Genomic DNA, 16,577 nt, shown 5'->3' with positions numbered 1-16,577 from the left:
GTCAACCTTACTGTGTCTAATTTATAAATTAAACTCTACTGCAATATATAGAAGTAAAGAAAAAAGTATGGAGTTGGGCTTGACGGTACAGGCCTATAATTTAGTTACCTAAAATGCTGAGGTAGGAGACCACCACACTCAAGGACTGCCTGGCTACAGAGTGAATTCAAAGCCAGCCTGTACAACTTAATGAGACTCTTGCCTCAAAATAGTAAAAAGAGGTCTGGGCATAGCATTAAATACACAGGGTTCTGTGCTCACAGGATTCCAAGCATCTCCTCAGGGGGCTTGGAAACTCACCCTCAGATTGGGGAGAACTACCATAGTTCAAACCTGAAAACTCAAAAACCCAATCCTTAGTGAAAGTAGAAAAAGAGACGTAGTTTTTTTCATACCATGGGACAGTGTCAGTGAGAACTAGCAATGTCCATCACAGGAAGGAGTAGCCCAGGGACATTACACGCAGATGCACAAGTCTAATTAACACACGACCCCCTTCCCACGGAACACCCAGCAAAGGACATCTACAGAGACAGAAACTAGTGATGGGAACACTGTGGGAACAAAGGCTGGATTTCATCACTCCCTTGACCAACGTGAGGGAACTTGGGGAAACAGAACTGTTCTATAACACTGTGTCACTGTGGTGACAAGGGCACAAGTTTATATATAGCTAAAGGTCACTGCGGTGTACATTCACAATGATTTGTAATATGAAAGTATAGATTAATATGCCTGAAGAAAAAGGAACTAGCCGGTGAGGATAGAGGTGGAAGGATGTGGCAACGTGATGGTAACCAGTGAAGCTGGGTGAGAAGTGAGCATGGCTGCACTCCATCTTCAACGCTGGCCCATGCTGAAATGATTAGAACAAGTTGGACTTTTATTTTTGTTTGTTTTGAGACAGGGTCTTACTATGTAGTACTGGCTTACCTAGAGCTCCCTATGTAGACCAGGCTGATCTTACACTCATAGAGAACCACCTACCTTTGCACATACACCCCAACCCCAGTGCTGAGTAAGGGCATGTACCACCACACCCAACCTATAACAAGGTTTCAAAAGAAGGAATTTTATATGCATAAAATAATATACAGGTAGGGTTTTTTTTTTTTTTTTTTTTTTTTTTTAAATCAAAACCAATTTATCCTGATACATAGATTAAGGGCAGCCTAGTGCATTATTTTAGCTTTTTGGGTTTTTTTTTTTTTTAATTGTTATTGTGTGTTTGTGGAACTCAGAGAATAACTCTGTAGATTCCATTCTAGATTCCATTTTCTTCTTCACTTGGGTTCCAGAGATTGAACTCAGGTTGTCAGGCTTGGAAGGCAAGTAATTTCTCCAGTTATCTGACCCAGCTTTTTTTAAAAAATTAACAAAATTGTACACATTAACTATATTTCTTTATAGTTTTATATTTCCATATATATATATATATATATATATATATATATATATATATCCACATACATATGGATCATCATCATAATGATATATATATTAAAAAGTTTGAAGACAGAATCTCACATGGCCCTGGCTGGCTCTGAACTTGCTATACACTCAAAAAACCTTGAGCTTCTGATCCTCCTGCCTTCATCACCCAGATGTCAGGATCACAGGGGTGCACCACTGTGGAGAGATCACATCGTGCTGAAGGTAGAACTCAGGGCACCATGCTCGCTAGGTCAGCACTTTACCAACTGAGCTACATTCCCAGTAATATATTTCTATTTCAAAGGAAGGAAATGTATTGCCTGTAAAAATAGCTAGATAGCAGACATATGGTATGTCCAGCACAGAAATGTTTGGCTGCCAGGTTTGCAGGTAACTAAATCAGCAATTCTAACTTTGGGAGAGTGTCATAAACTTCCATGAGAAGTTGATAAAAGCTACATATCCTGATGTCAAATTCCCAATATATAGGATGTTACATGAGTCTAAGAAACTTGAAGATGGGTCCTTGACAATCTGATGGGATTTTATAGCTCACTGCTGTAAAAGGTAGCAGAATCCCTGTTTGTTGGGAAATTCCTATTTTGTTTCTTGACCTTTGTTCAAAATTATTTTATGTATGAGTGTTTTCTTTGCAACATGGATCTGTGTACCACATTTATGTCTTAGGAGGTCTGAAAATAAGCCTCATTTCTCCTGAAACTGGAATTATGGATGTTTGTGAGCTACCACCTAGATGCTGGGAATAGAACCCAGGTCCTCTGCAAGAATTACTGAGCCATCTCCCCAACTCCTTGTCCCTTGACTTTTAACTGATCACTTCAGTAATTCCTGTGTGAAGCTCAGTACAAAAAGTCAGCTATGTCCAGAGCCCTAAAAGAAAGATGAGTTCTAAGAGATAAGCAGAAGCCTGCTCCACAGTATTCTGCTGACTTGGTGTCCAAGTCACAAGATTGCAGGGGCAGCTTGTTAAGGAACCAGTTGACTGCAGGTAACGTAACACTCCACCCCTGGCAAAAGTACTGGTGACCTGGAAGGTTGAAAAGCTTGAGACCAAAAATTGGCCTCCTCTTGACTGGCTTGTCCTGGGGTCTGAAACACACCAACACCACCAACAGCAACCTACGAGAAGGCTAATAGGAAGAAAATGTTCTTCATCCTGCCAATGTTGCCCCATCCAGTTTGAAGCTGTCAACAGTTAACCATAGAGTTTCTCCTGAGAACTGAGTTTATTCAGTGGCATTTCTGTGACAGAAGGTAACCTCTTCTTTCCTGGGGCACTCTGCGTCTTCAACTCTTTCCTGTAACAGCCTTTCCTAGCTGGGCAATCTTGAAAAGGCCACGCCAGTTCCTTGCTATAGCAAAGGCAGCACCTTCTTCACAGAAGCCTAGAGTCTGCTATTGTGTTCTTCCTCTCTAAAGGCTTTAAGGTCAGTCAGTGACCACTCCCCAGATGAAGGAACTAGGGCACCCCAGGGGGGTGGGGAGGCTCCCACTGGCACAGTTGGCCAACAGTTAACTGAAAGCAATTATCCAATCAATTAAAGCTCCTTAAGAATTCAGCCACATGTGAATGAAAGCTAATGGCAACTAAAGACCACTTACCAGGAAGCCCCACTGAGCTAAAGAACTCACCCAGCTACAACAAAACAAAACAAAAAAACCTAGAACTAAATTAGCCTCTGGTGAGTCTGAAAATGCAGCCTTTATTTGAGAATGTAGAGACACAACAGTTGTTGAACAGAGACATAAAAAGACTCAAAAACTGCTGGGGGAGGTATTAGGAGAAGCCCTGGAGCAGATGAAGTCCAGGTGAAACCAAAATTCACAAAGCTATAAACAGCCAGACTTAACCCTGAGGAGGGGAAGCGCAGAGATCAGAGTTCTTCCCTGCCCTCAGAGGTATTTATAAAAGATCTCTCAGCCACAGAAGCAGTAGGCTCAAACAGCTCAGGTCTGCAACACTTCGAATCTGGGAATAAAGCTACAAAGTACTAGGCACTCAGATTCATTATTACGATTCTTTTGAGGAGAGTCTCACCTCCCCAGTTCAAAACTATAGAAAAGGATTCAGTATGGGATGTTGGGTAAGCTGTGGAGATGGGTGGAGGTGGTTGTGGTTACATAACACTGTGAATGTAAGGAATGTCCCAAACTTGTACAAATTATTAAAATGTCAAATTTCATGTCTATTTCACCATAATGAAAGTATCAAGAGAATATAACAGCTTTAAAGAGGTAAGAAGCTTGCCCACAGTTGCAAAAGTAATTCTACCCCAGGCTTGTACACCCAGCTTTAGACCTGGACCTCAAAGTCTGGGAGGTCTGCAGTTTAAGGTATCAGATGTAGGTAAGACGTCATATTGGACATATCAAATGGCACAGAGGAAGCAATGAAGAGGAATGAGGTGGGACTGAGAAGACTTAGGTGCCCCGCTCCCCAATCTGGGAAACAATAGTGACAGCAAATGGTTCAGAGATCAAAGCAGGTTAGGAGGTAGTAGCCCCCACCATTCATCTGTGGCCAGATGGCCCTGCTCATCCTAGGTTCCTTCTCACCTTCCTGCAGTGCCCAGAGATCAAAACTCAACTTTCTCCAACATTCTGCAACTGGCTTCTTTAATTCCAAGATCAAAGGAGACCTTTTGTCCAAGTTGTAAAATAGAAACCAAGAAGCAACTAAATGCTGTGTCCTCTGCATTTCCTGTGGGATGAGGGCCTCCTTTAAAAGGGAATTCTCACAGAAACACATTAACCAAGGCTTGGTACAGGCACTAAGTTCCCAGGATACAGTGGTTCCTGCAGAATGTGTGCTAGGTGAGGCAACTCAAGGAGCCAGCCAGAAAATATGCCCAACACAATGCCCTGGAGGGAGCAAAGGATGGTGACAGGTAAAAACAAACCCAACTGCACAGTCCATTAGCAAAAGCAGCTTCAATGGAAGGTAAGTATTAGCTGTAGAACTTTCCACTTGGAATTTAGAAATCACAAAGTCCAAAAGTTTGAGTCAAGGTTCTCTGTGTAACCCTGGCTGTCTTGGAACTCACTCTGTAGACCAGGCTGGCCTCTAACTCAAGAGATCTGCCTGTTTCTGCCTCCCAATCCCAAGTGATGGATTAAGGGCATGTGCCGCTGCCACCAAGTTTTTGTTCTGGCAGATTTTCCCCCACCCCCATCTCTCTGCACAGCTGGCCTGGAACTCCCTATGTAGATGGAGCTGGCAGAACTCCCAGAGATGCACCTGTACCTGCCTCTGCCTCCTGAGTGCTGGGATTGAAGGCATGTGCTACCACCACCAGCTGAAGTTCAAATCTTAGAGTCACATATGACATGTATACAGAAGACAGATTAGGAAAGCCAAATTCATTTACAGGCCACACATGAAATCAATGACTACTGGAATGAGCCAAGGTGCTGCCTCCTACTCCAGTGCTTCTCCACAAGCTGATGATGCTCTCAAAGCCCAAAGGAGATCAAACTGGAGGCAGAGGACTTTCCTGCCTCCTGCTACAGACACTTCCGCCCAACTGCACTATTAGCACTGCCTCATTGGCTCCAAGGACCTTGGTGTCAGTCAGTCTATTATTCTACCCTATGTGGAATAAAACCCTTCAAAACAGGGTAAACTGACCCAGGAACTCTACTCCTAGGCATGTATCCTAGAATACTGAAAACATGTTTATGCAAAAATGCACACACAGTTCACGAAGTATTATTCCAAACAGCTAATACATGAGACAGTCCCAAGCAGCTGGTAAAGGGATAAAGAAAGTGTGAGCTATCCACACAACAAGGATAGTTTAGCCATTTAAAAAGAAAAATTAAGTACTGGGAATGCTACAACAACATGGATGGGTTTTGATAGTATCATGGGTCAACCTGGGACACACAGAGTATTTTATCACATGATGTGGCATATCTACCTATGGAAATAATCAGAGGAAGACAGAAATGGAGCACATGATTGTGAGAGGTATTAACTGTGAAAAAGTGACCCATGTCAGCCAATCAAAATTTTTTATTCAACTCTCTTCAAGCTCTTGTTCCTTGGACAGAGTGATTTGCTGTTAAAATACAGAACTGATGCTTGTTTCTATAGTTAAGATGGTCTGACTCTCAAGGTGGAAGGATATGTGGTAATTCTTGTTTCCACTAATTTTTAAAATATATGTGATTTTATTGACAAAGTCTTATTAAATAAGTCTAGTAACAATAAAGTAGGCAGGGTATGACTTTCACCTGCAATCTTTAAATGATTTGAAAGCTTTGGGGAATGTTTAGACTATATTCAAAATATTCCTAATAACTGCATTTGTTCATATCTCTTGTGTCTGCCAAATTTAAGATATTTTATAATAAACCTTTTATGTTGTTAAAAAAAAAAGTATCATGGAAAAGTAAAAGCAGCCAGACACAAAACCCACACATTGTAAGTTCTCTTTATGTGAACTGAAAATCCTAAGGTAAATCCTAAGAGACACAGAAAATCAGTGGTTGCCAGAGGCTAGAGGGAGCAAAGCCTGAAATGAATGGGAATGTTCTGGAATTAAACAGTGATCCTCTAAATACACCAAAAGCCACTGACCTGTGAACTTAAAAGAGCTCAGTGTTAGAAGTACTCACTGCTCCTGTGGAGAATCTGGGTTTGCTTCCCTGTACCCAGAAGGTAGCTCACAACCATCGATAACCCCAGTTTTGATGACCTCGTTTCCTCAGTTACCAGCATGTACACAGTACACATATATGCATGCAGGCATACACACATAAAATGTAAAAAGATCTTTTAATAAGAGGTGCAATTTTGTGGTATATGAATTATATCCATAGAGATAAACTGTAATAAAAGCTGATAGTGTGAGATTATTTAAGGGAAGTGGAGTATTATACGCCCATGAATGTACTCAATGAGCATTTCCCAAGTCCCATTAAAAGAGTGCCAAGAGTAGTTTTCTGTAATAAGGTATGATGAGTCTGCTTCTCGACTCTGTCCCAGCCAGATAAATTCTATCCTGTAACTTTATACGGTGGTCTAAATCCAGGGCAGAAGGCAAACTCCTGGCTTCCTTTTCCTATAGCCAGAAAAGTCATACTCTGAAGATTCAAGAAAACATGCACTATTGTGCTTAGTAAACCTGGGTAGCATTTGCATGACTCTTAGGGAAGAGCCATTCATGAATCTAAGAGAGGGGGCGGGGGAGAAGCCCTTGCACTGTATACCCACAACTCAAAACTTTCAAAGGAAAACAGCTTCCCCAAATCACCAGCCTTTTCACACACCCACTGAGTCACTAGCTCCGTTCCTCTTTGCATGACTTGCCTCAGAAGCAGATCTGCTCCAAATTAAATCTATATAACCCACCCAAAATGGTTGTGAAATAGCTTACATGTATGAGAGGGTGGGAACAGTACTGACTTCTGTGTAGTCATGTGCTTGGCACAAACTAAATTCACATCTCTGACTCCACATACACCTCTGTACAAACTTGCTTCTGTGTCTTTTCACTGAACATGCAGTTTCTTGTATGCCTTTTAAACTGGGCTCAGTATATAACACATTTTCTATTCATATTATCTATCTATTCCTATCAATGTATCTATGTAATTATCTAAATTTCTCTACATAGCCCAGGCTCTTTGAACTCACTATCTAGACCAGGCTAGCCTTGAACTCACAGATATCCATTTCTCTCAGCCTTCCAAGTACTGCATTCTCTACTTACTGAAATGAGTTAAATTGGCTTCCATGGCTATCTGCACACTAAGAACAAGTTGGCTCTCTTGATGTGTTGTCCCAGTAGAGCAGGAAGTGAAGTCAACCTACTAGAAAAATCTATTTCAAAACAGAGTACACAGATTGCGGTAAGCTACAACATTCACCAATCACAAGCACACTTACTTCTAGCAACTGCTGTTCTTATTTAAATGTCTCCAATTTTGTCTTTGATTTCTGTTTCCTACCCCACCTTTACCCATGATTCTGGTGTTAAAGTCTTCTATATATTCCTTAAACATGTCATTTGGCCTTCACACTTGCCATTTTCTTTGCCTGGGACATTCTTTGCAAAGCTTGTTTGTTTTAGTTTTGTTGTCAACGAAGCTTCAACTCTTACCACTTCCTCTGAGGAGACTCTGACACTCAGTCCCAGTTATGTTGCCTAGTCACCGCCAATCACCATCACTTCACCTTGCACTCACAGCAGTTAGCATCACCAGGCAGGTTTTCCCAAAGAAAACCATAGGTCCATAGGGTGGGATGATGCCTCTCTGACAACCACACACCTAGTTCCTGGCAGTAACTGGGCACTCAAATATTTGCTGAATAAAGAAATGAACACCAGAAATACATATTGCTAACTTATAAACTCTTAAAAGCTCTGTACGGGGCTGGAATTTCCCAGTGCAGTGTTATAAATGCCACCTTATTGAACTCACTAGGGCCAAGAAAGGGTGTGACTTCCTGTCCTCGAATCCTTCTTATTCTGAACGTGGTAAAGGAGAAAAAGCATTTCAACATCCCACTTTTGGGATTTACCCCACTTCATGATTCATATTGAAGTCTGTGGCTACAGAAACCAGGTAAAGCTTTGAAACAGTTTTCCCCCTAAACAGAGACAGATATCACACTTAGGCTCCTGTGTCCGCTCATTAAGTGCTCTACAAAATGAGTTACATCCCACCAAGCCATGAAATCGTATACCTGACTTCTGGGGTTATAAACAAGGAACTTTATTTAAAAAAAAAAAAAAAAAAAAAAATCGCTAAGTCAGCAGTCTGCTAACAGGAGGGAATCCTTTCATTAATTAACCTGGCCTTGTTTAGAGAAAACAAACACCAAATAACTCAAGGAAGATTTTCCCTTCAGTAGAATCAAATGTCACAAGCTTTTTCTCTGAGTCTTTCTTGTCATTCACTACCAGGATGGAATTAATTTTATATTCTGAGGAAGCAATATACAAGACCACCCAGGAAAATTCACTTTAGATCTTTGTTCTCATTTCTTGGCAAACAGAATTTGAGCTGAACTTTTCTTAGAGAATCTGACCTTCAAAAACTTAATTCTGTGGTTCTATAAGAGAAGTCAGCAAGTGACTCATCCTTCAGGCACAAGTATATTACGTCCACTCTCATCCACAAAGAGACTTCATTCTAGTCAGCTTCATGATAGTGAGCCTTCATCCATAAGGAGCTGTATGGCATGGGAAGGAGATACAGACAGGCAGGGCCAGAGGTTTTTTTTTTTTTTTTAGATGTTAACTTAGGAACCACTTCCACTATAAACACAGGACTGTTTGTGAGAGTGTAGATGCCTGAGCATTGCCTAACCCTAAGGTATTGCATCTTTGGGAGTGAGGCTCCGGAAACTATTTTAACATGCCTCCCCACCAACAACACAAGATTCCCGTGCACACTGGAGTTTAAGAACTAATCGGATAAAAGCATTTCAAGAGAGACAACGACTTTGACAGGAAAGGGAGGAGGAGGGAAGGGCCTGGGGATGGAATGATGGGCATGGGATGTCCGGGTACAGCAGCAATCAATTGGGATGCGCTATGGGAACAGCTGAGGGTGCAGTTAAGGACAAGGCTTGGGCTGGTTCGAGCAAGGTGGAACCCGCAGACTGGTTAGGCTGATGGGTATGTGGAGAGAGCTGGGTATGAACGTGAGGAGGAGGAGCGAAGGCAGAAATAACGGGGAATTCTCGGGAGGAGACAAAGACTGGAGGGGGAGAAATGGGAAATAGGGGTGACAAGGGGCGGGAACGAAAGCCGAAATGAGAACCGTGAAGGAATTAGCTAAAGTCTTCCTTCCAAGCGGCTCCTCCCCTAAAACTCCAGGCCCTGACAAGCCTAGATGCCATGCCAAGGCTAGAGAAAGGGACTTTGTAGAGGCCAACCCAGTCAAGAGTAACCAGAACAGGGGTTCTGGAGGAGGCGGGGAACCAGGCATGGGGCGCTGGAAGATCCTGGGCTATCCAGGGATACCCTGCTCCAGCTCCGGTTCCCAGAGTCTCCTTCACTCACCATCGCCGCCGCCATCTTGGATCCACGTGTCGGCGTGATGACGTCAGCGGAAGTGGTGCTCCGGTGGGTACGGAGTGTATCGCCACTAAGGGGACTCCTTGCTTCAGATTCTTCTGTAGTCGTAGTAGTGCGGAGGTAAAAGAGGCTTAATTTCTCCTTGGCAAGCTGGTCTTGGCAGTGAGGACTCTGACTAAGTGAAGAGAACGTACGGTGTAACTATTGGAGCCATATTAACTTCTGGCAGACGTCGCTCCTCCGGTTACTCCTTTTGCATTGTGGGTAATGGGGGTGTGTGGAAATAGGCGCGCTCTCTGGATGCTTTCTTTAGTATTGGCAGAGTCGTTGCCAGGGTTACTTGAGACCTTAATTGTGAAATGGAAAGCTTAGTAAACCCTCTCTGACAGCTTCTGATTCAGAGTAATTTGTAATTATATGTTTAAATATTTATTTGACTATAATATATTCTTACTAATCGGCCGTAATAACAATAAAGGTAGGACACAGTCCATCTTTTCCCTTTCACTGCCTTTTTGTCATCAGTAAAATGGGGCAGAGATTTCTAGATAATTTTTATAATTGGCTTATGTTAAGTATTCACTGACACAATCATATATAGAAAGTATTCGATAAATGTCATTATATAAATTATGTACATTCCTCCACACAGTATGGTAGGTGTCCCAAACAATACATGTTGTTAAATAAGTGAATGAAAAGCAGAACACTTAGTGAAAGGGGACATTTTTAATGTGGACTTCTCCATTTTAACTGACTTAATGTATGACTTGAAGCAAATCACTTAACCACCTTAAACTTCACTCTCCAGTATTGATTTAAAAAGGGTCTGGAGAGGACTCTAAGGATCATAATGGAGAATGACTTTGTTTAGTCCATATACATCACTGTAACGTGTATACAAAGCCAGTGCTATCTTCTTAGATGGACCAAAAAGTTGTTAAAAGAGAAGTAATGAGTACTGTGGATATAGTTAATTTTGCAGAGTCAATTATTTATCTTTAGCACTGGGACTTGTTACTTGTAATCTCAGAACTCAGAAGGTAGAGGCAAGAAGAGGGATACATGAGAACTTGGGGTCATCTTGGGATACATGAGAACTTGTCTCAATCATCAGCATCATCACCATCACCACCATCACCACCACCACTACCACCACCCCCATGTTCAGTGGCTCACATTGGTAATTTTTGCACTCAGGATGCTGAGGAAGGAGGGCATGGTGAGTTCAAGACCAGCCTGAGTCATAAAGAAAGCCACTGGCTAAAACCACCACCCTCTAAAAAGAAAACTCATCATTGCTTAAGTACTGTGGCAAAACTGTTCTTAAGATTTTTAGTTATCTCTTCTGCATCTTGGCAGGGAACAGCTGAACTCTGACCACCTCGGTGGTCAATACTGGGTAGATACCACTACTATGGTAGATTTTTTTTTCTGCATAGTCTACTAACAAGCCTGTTATCCTTGCATGAGCATACTGGTATGCCTGTCAAAAGATGAATTTTGTTGTTGTTGTTGTTGAATACTGTGGTTAAATTACTTGCTTCAACCAATGGAGTGAATTACAAGTGTCTTCCACTTCTGTATCTAGGCTGTAAGAGGCTTGCAGCTTCTGCTTCCTCCCAAGGATATAAATAAGGCTGGGTATCCTGCTGCAGAGATCCATAAAGTGACAGGTCTACTTCATTCCTCACAGTGTTCTAGAAATCCCACCTGACAATTACAGGTATAAATGAGATGAGTTTGTACAGTTCAAACCTATCAAGCTACTAACTAAACATAGAGTTATTGACACCGTTTGGAGCAAAAGAACTACTTGGTTGAGCCTAGTTGATTTAGTACTGGGTTGAATTGTTATGTATGCTGAAAAACAAACCCATAAATGACGGCCCACACAACTATCCCGAAGAGCAGATATATTTCCAAGGGGCATGGGTTTACTAGATAATCTTGCACTGACACTGAACTACAGACTTGTGGCCAGTTCTACTGCAACTTAAGTCCTGGAAGTTTCCTACCACTATGTCTGCTTAAAGAAGGATACAGATGGGGCTGGAAAGATGGCTCAGTAGTTAAGACCATTGGGAGATCCTCTTCCAGAGGATCAGGGTTTGAGTCTCAGCTCACAACAGTATGTGACTCCAATTTCCGGGGGATTTGATACCATCTTATGGCCTCTGTAGGAACCAGGTATGTGAATGGTACATAGCCATATATGCAGCAAAATACTGGTACACATAATATAAAAGAAGATATTTATATTGATAAGGAAATACATATATTTGAGACAGGGCTTCTCCGTGTAGCCCTGGCTATCTTGGAATTAACTCTGTAGACCAGGCTGGCCTCAAACTCAGAGATCCACCTGCCTCTGCCTCCTAAGTGCTGGCATTAAAGACGTGTGCCACCACTGCCCAGCTCCAAGATTGTCATTTAAAAATGTTTTTTTACATATATTTATTTACTTTGTGTGTGTGTGTGAGAGTGTGTATGTATGACTACATGCCTTGTTGCACATATAGAATTTGTAGGAGTTGATCCTCTTCTTCTACAATGTGAGACCCAGGGATCGAACTCATAACTTGAAACTTGGCTGCATTTTCCCTCCTGTTCCCACTCACAGCTCAAAGTCAACTGCAACTCCAGTTCCAGGAGACTGTGTGGGCGCGTGCACGCGCTTGCACATACACACTTAAATATTTTTTAAATTATATATTTTTAGTCAGGTGTGGTGGCATATGCCATAATTTCAGCATTTGGGAGACAGAGGCAGGTGGATCTCAGTAAGTTTGAGGCCAGCCTCATCTATAGTCTTGGTCCCAGTGGATTCTGGGCTAGTCAGAGAGACCTTGTCTTAAAAATAATAATGATACTACTACTACTAAATTTTGAGATTATAATATAATTACATTTTCCCCTTCTCTTTCCTTCCTCCAACCCCTTCCATGTATTATTCTTGCTTTCAATCAAATCTGTGGCCTCTTTTTCTTTAATTTTCATTACACATATGTGTTTGTCTTAGGGTTTTACCACTGTGAACAGACACAATGACCAAAGGCAGTCTTATAAATAACATTTAATTGGGGCTGGCTTACAGGTGCAAAGGTTCAGTCTATTATCATCAAGGCAGGAACATGGCAGTGGTGCAGGAGGAGCTGCGAGTTCTACATCTTCATCTGGAGGCTGCTAGCAGAATACTGACTTCCAGGTAGCTAGAGTGAGGGTCTTAAAGCCCACACCTACAGTGACACACCTACTCCAACAGGGCCACACCTCCAAAAAGTGCCACTCCCTGGGCCAAACATATACAAACCATCACAGTGTGTGTGTATATTCCTAAATATATAAATACAACCTGCTCAGCCCATAGAATGTTACTTGTATGTATGTCTTCATGGCTGATCATTTGGTGTTGGATAACCAACTGGTGTTCTTTTTCTTGGGAAGACTATTACTCCTTCTTTCAGCATTCCTTAGTTGCATTTACTTATTTTTCTAGGGTTAAAATTAAATCTTTAAAAAGAAAAAAGGGAGGCAGTACTGGAAAGATGGCCTAGTCATTGTGAACATATACTGCTCTTTCAGATAACCCAAGTTTGATTCCCAGCATGAGTGTCAGGTGGCTCACAACTGCCTGTAATTCCAGTTCCAGGGGATCCAATGCCTGTAATGTGTACAGGCACCCAAACTCCCATGCAGAAAACACACACAGACACATACAGACACACACAGACACACACACACAGACATAGACACATGTGATCAAAAACAAATTTTTAAAAGGAAAAAAAAAAAGACTCCTGAAGCCAGACAGAGTGGCACATGCTTGTAATTTCAAAACTCAAGAGGAAGGGCCAAGAAGCTCACTAGTTTGGACTCCATGGTGCTTTCCAGATGAGCCAGCTGCTTTCTGTCTCCTGTCTCGGGGGTTCAGTGTGTGGGAGTGGGGTTCCTGAAAACGTCATACACTTTTACTTAAAATCATTGGCCAGAACTTAATTTCATGTATTTTGCTTTGAGAGGGAGATTTAGTGTAGCCTTCATTCTAGGTGATCATGTAACCCTGAAAACCAAATGTTTTTCTCCAGAAGAAGCAAACTGGATATGGAGACAATTATTGGTCACTGTGACCCCTCAAGAAGAAGGGAACACAGAGTGAAAGCTGATCTAGCCCCATGTCACAGTATCCGATGGTGTGGACAGACATATGACAAAGTCCGAGGATAAGGAGGTAGACTCATTCCACATCTCAGGGTAAGGTGAACCAAAAGCTTTCCGGCACCTGACCTCAGTGACACAGTTAAGTAAGCCACCTGTTTAATTCCTTCCTCCTCCCTCCTTTCAGGCCATGAGTGCTTACTATTTTTCTACAGAACAAGTAACACAAAATGTGTCTCCACATTTTGTGGTTTGTTTAATAGATTTAATATTTTTCTTTTGAGACAGGATTTCACTATGTAGCCAGGAACTCCATACACAGGTAAACCCAACAGGCCTTGAATTTACAAAGATCCACCTACCTCTGCTTCCCAAGTGCTGGGACCACACCCAGCCTTAGACTTAAATTCTTTAATATCAGTACTATGATTTGAGTGAGTCCTTCAAAGCTTGTCTCTAAATTTAGAGACTAAATGCAACAGTATTTAGAGACCTGGCTTTTAAGGAATGTTAGGGAGCAGGGGATATAGCTCAATTGATACAGTGCTTGCTTAACCAGCATGAAGTCCTGGGTTCAATTCTCAGCACTGTATAAATCTTTTGACATATCCCTGCAATCCCAGTACTCGGGAGGTGGACACAGAAGGATCAGAAGTTCAAGATCATCATTCAGGAACATAGCAAATTCCTGGTACCCTGGGTTGAGGGAACTTCTGTCTCAACAAACAAACCAACAAATGCCCCCATGAAAGGATTAACAGTCATTATTGTGAGAGCTGGTTCCTAGTAAGAGGATGGCTTTGAGCCCTACCTTACCCATGCATTTCACAAGTGTCCTTTTATTCTCAATGGGATCATGCAACAGAAAGACCCTCAGCCTTGGACATCTGTGCCCCTCGGGGTTTTTGTTTTATGATGTGGAATGCTTCACAAATTTGTGTGCCATTCTCGCACGGGGCCATTCTGATCTCTGTGTTGTTCTAATCCCAGTATATATGTTGCTAAAGTGAGTGTTCTGCCCCTAGAACTCTTAGGAGATAAATTACTGTTCTTTACAAAGTACCCAGCCTCAGTAGTTCTGTTAGAGAGATACTGAAGAAGTAAGATGGACTGAAGAAGTAAGTTTAAGTATAGAACACCTAGTGGAAAGAAGTCCACTTAACTTTCCATCCTACATTTGGTTTTCCTTCTTATTAACACCTTGTATGAGTAGTCCATTTGTGAAAGCTAGTGAACCAGTAGTGATACATGATCAACTCAAGTTCATACATTAGCCTCAGGGTCTACTTTTTTCCTCCCCCTCCTCCTCTTCCTCTTCCTCTTCCCTCCCCCTTCTCTTCCTTTTTCAGACAAGGTCTTACTATGTAGTTCTGGCTGTCCACTATGTAGACCAGGCTGGCTTCAAATTCACAGAGTTCCACCTGTCTCTGCCTCCCCAGTGGTGGGATTTGCCCCTGGCTTTGGATCCACTCTTTATTCCATACTTTCAGTTGGTATTGACAGAGGCTTAATGGTAAGTAGTCACCACTATGGTATTGTACAGCATAGTTCACTGCCCTAAAGATTGCCTGTGTTTTATTTATTCATTCCTTGGTCCTTTTTCTCAGATTCTTAGCAACCATTAGTCTGGTTACTGTCTCCATGGTTTTTGTTTCTCATGATGTCATATAGCTGAGATCTATAGTGTGTAGCCTTTACAGACTGGTTCCCCTCAACCAACAATCAACCTGATTGTGCTGGGGTGGAACCCAGGACCTTGTGTATATCAGGCAAAGGCTCGACCACTGAGATCCATCCCTAAAACCAGTTTGCTTTCTTTCTCCCAGGAGTTGCATCTAAGATTCCCCTGTCTTTTTGTGGATTAACACCTGATTTCTTTTTAGCACTAATATTCCATTACAGAAGTTTCTTTATTCTCCATTGCAAGGCCATCCACTTGCTTTGAGTAATGAATGAAGCTGCTCCGTGTAGATTTTTGTCTAGACATATGTCTTCAACTCATATGCAAAACACCAGGAGACCCATGCAGTTAAGAGATTGCTTAGTTTTGTAAAAGCAATGTAGGGTCATGTTCCCGGGTGATTGTGGGCTCCTGAGTTCCTGTAGCACTAAGCACCTGTGCCTGCAGCAGGGTTTGCTGTTATCAGTGGGGTTTAGTTATTCTAATGTGTTCTCGTTGTTTCCGTTTGTGTCTCCCCAGTGCTTCGTGCTGTGGAGCACCTTTTTAGTGCTCATCTGCTGTCTGTGGGCCTCTGGTGAGGTGCCCTCTCCAATCTTGCTCAGCTTGAAATCGAGTTGCTTTCTTATGATGGAGTCATGAAAACTCTGTATATTTTAGATACTAGTTCTCCATCAGATAAATGTTTGGAAAGCGTATTCTTCCAGCTTAGGATTTGTCTTTCTCCCTTCTTCTCTTTAACACAGGCTTCCTGAAACTTGCTATGCAGCCCCAGCTGGCCTGGCATTCACAGCAATCCTGCCTCTGCCTTGAAGTTTGGGAGTTACAGGAATTAGCTCATATTGCTTTATAGACAAGGTCAATGAGTCTATTTCTTCTTTTGTGTTATTTTATCTAATATTGACTCCTCCCTCTGACCACAGAAAATACAGATGAAAGGATAGGGACAGATACAATACCAAGAGCACAGTCCATGAAAGAAAACAATTATTCTGAGCAGGAGGATTGCTTGAGCCTGGGAACTTGAGATCAGCCCGAGCAAGGCACGGCGAGCATGCCTCTACCCTAGGGAAACAAAGGCAGGCAGATCTGAGTTTGAGTCTACATAGTGAGACTCTATCCCATACATGTCCCCCTCAAAAGAAGCTAAGTGCAAGTGTTGCAAGCAGCAGTAATCCCAGCACACCCCTAGATAGAAGCAGAGACCAGAGAGTCTGTGGTAGCTTTTAGGGCTGCTAGCCTGGCACACACAA

General features: G+C 42.2%; 1 protein-coding gene across 2 annotated transcripts in view; it reads right to left on the bottom strand.

Annotated features, from left to right (window-relative positions):
• Tm9sf4 (transmembrane 9 superfamily member 4) overlaps window positions 1-9,748 on the bottom strand; it is a 46,869-nt gene extending 37,121 nt beyond the window's left edge. Inside the window, exon 1 of one of the 2 annotated variants that reach the window (XM_034494267.2) lies at window positions 9,474-9,748. In XM_034494267.2, coding sequence (XP_034350158.1) covers window positions 9,474-9,488 — 15 coding nt within the window. In that variant the 5' untranslated portion in view covers window positions 9,489-9,748. The remainder of the gene's footprint in view (window positions 1-9,473) is intronic. The other variant, XM_076930007.1, reaches the window with a different exon arrangement.
• Window positions 9,749-16,577: the final 6,829 nt, after the last annotated feature.

Source organism: Arvicanthis niloticus, chromosome 2 (genome assembly GCF_011762505.2).
Source record: "Arvicanthis niloticus isolate mArvNil1 chromosome 2, mArvNil1.pat.X, whole genome shotgun sequence".
Taxonomy (NCBI): Eukaryota; Metazoa; Chordata; class Mammalia; order Rodentia; family Muridae; genus Arvicanthis; species Arvicanthis niloticus.
Note: the sequence above shows the minus strand (reverse complement) of the source record. Positions and strands in the feature narration are given on the sequence as shown.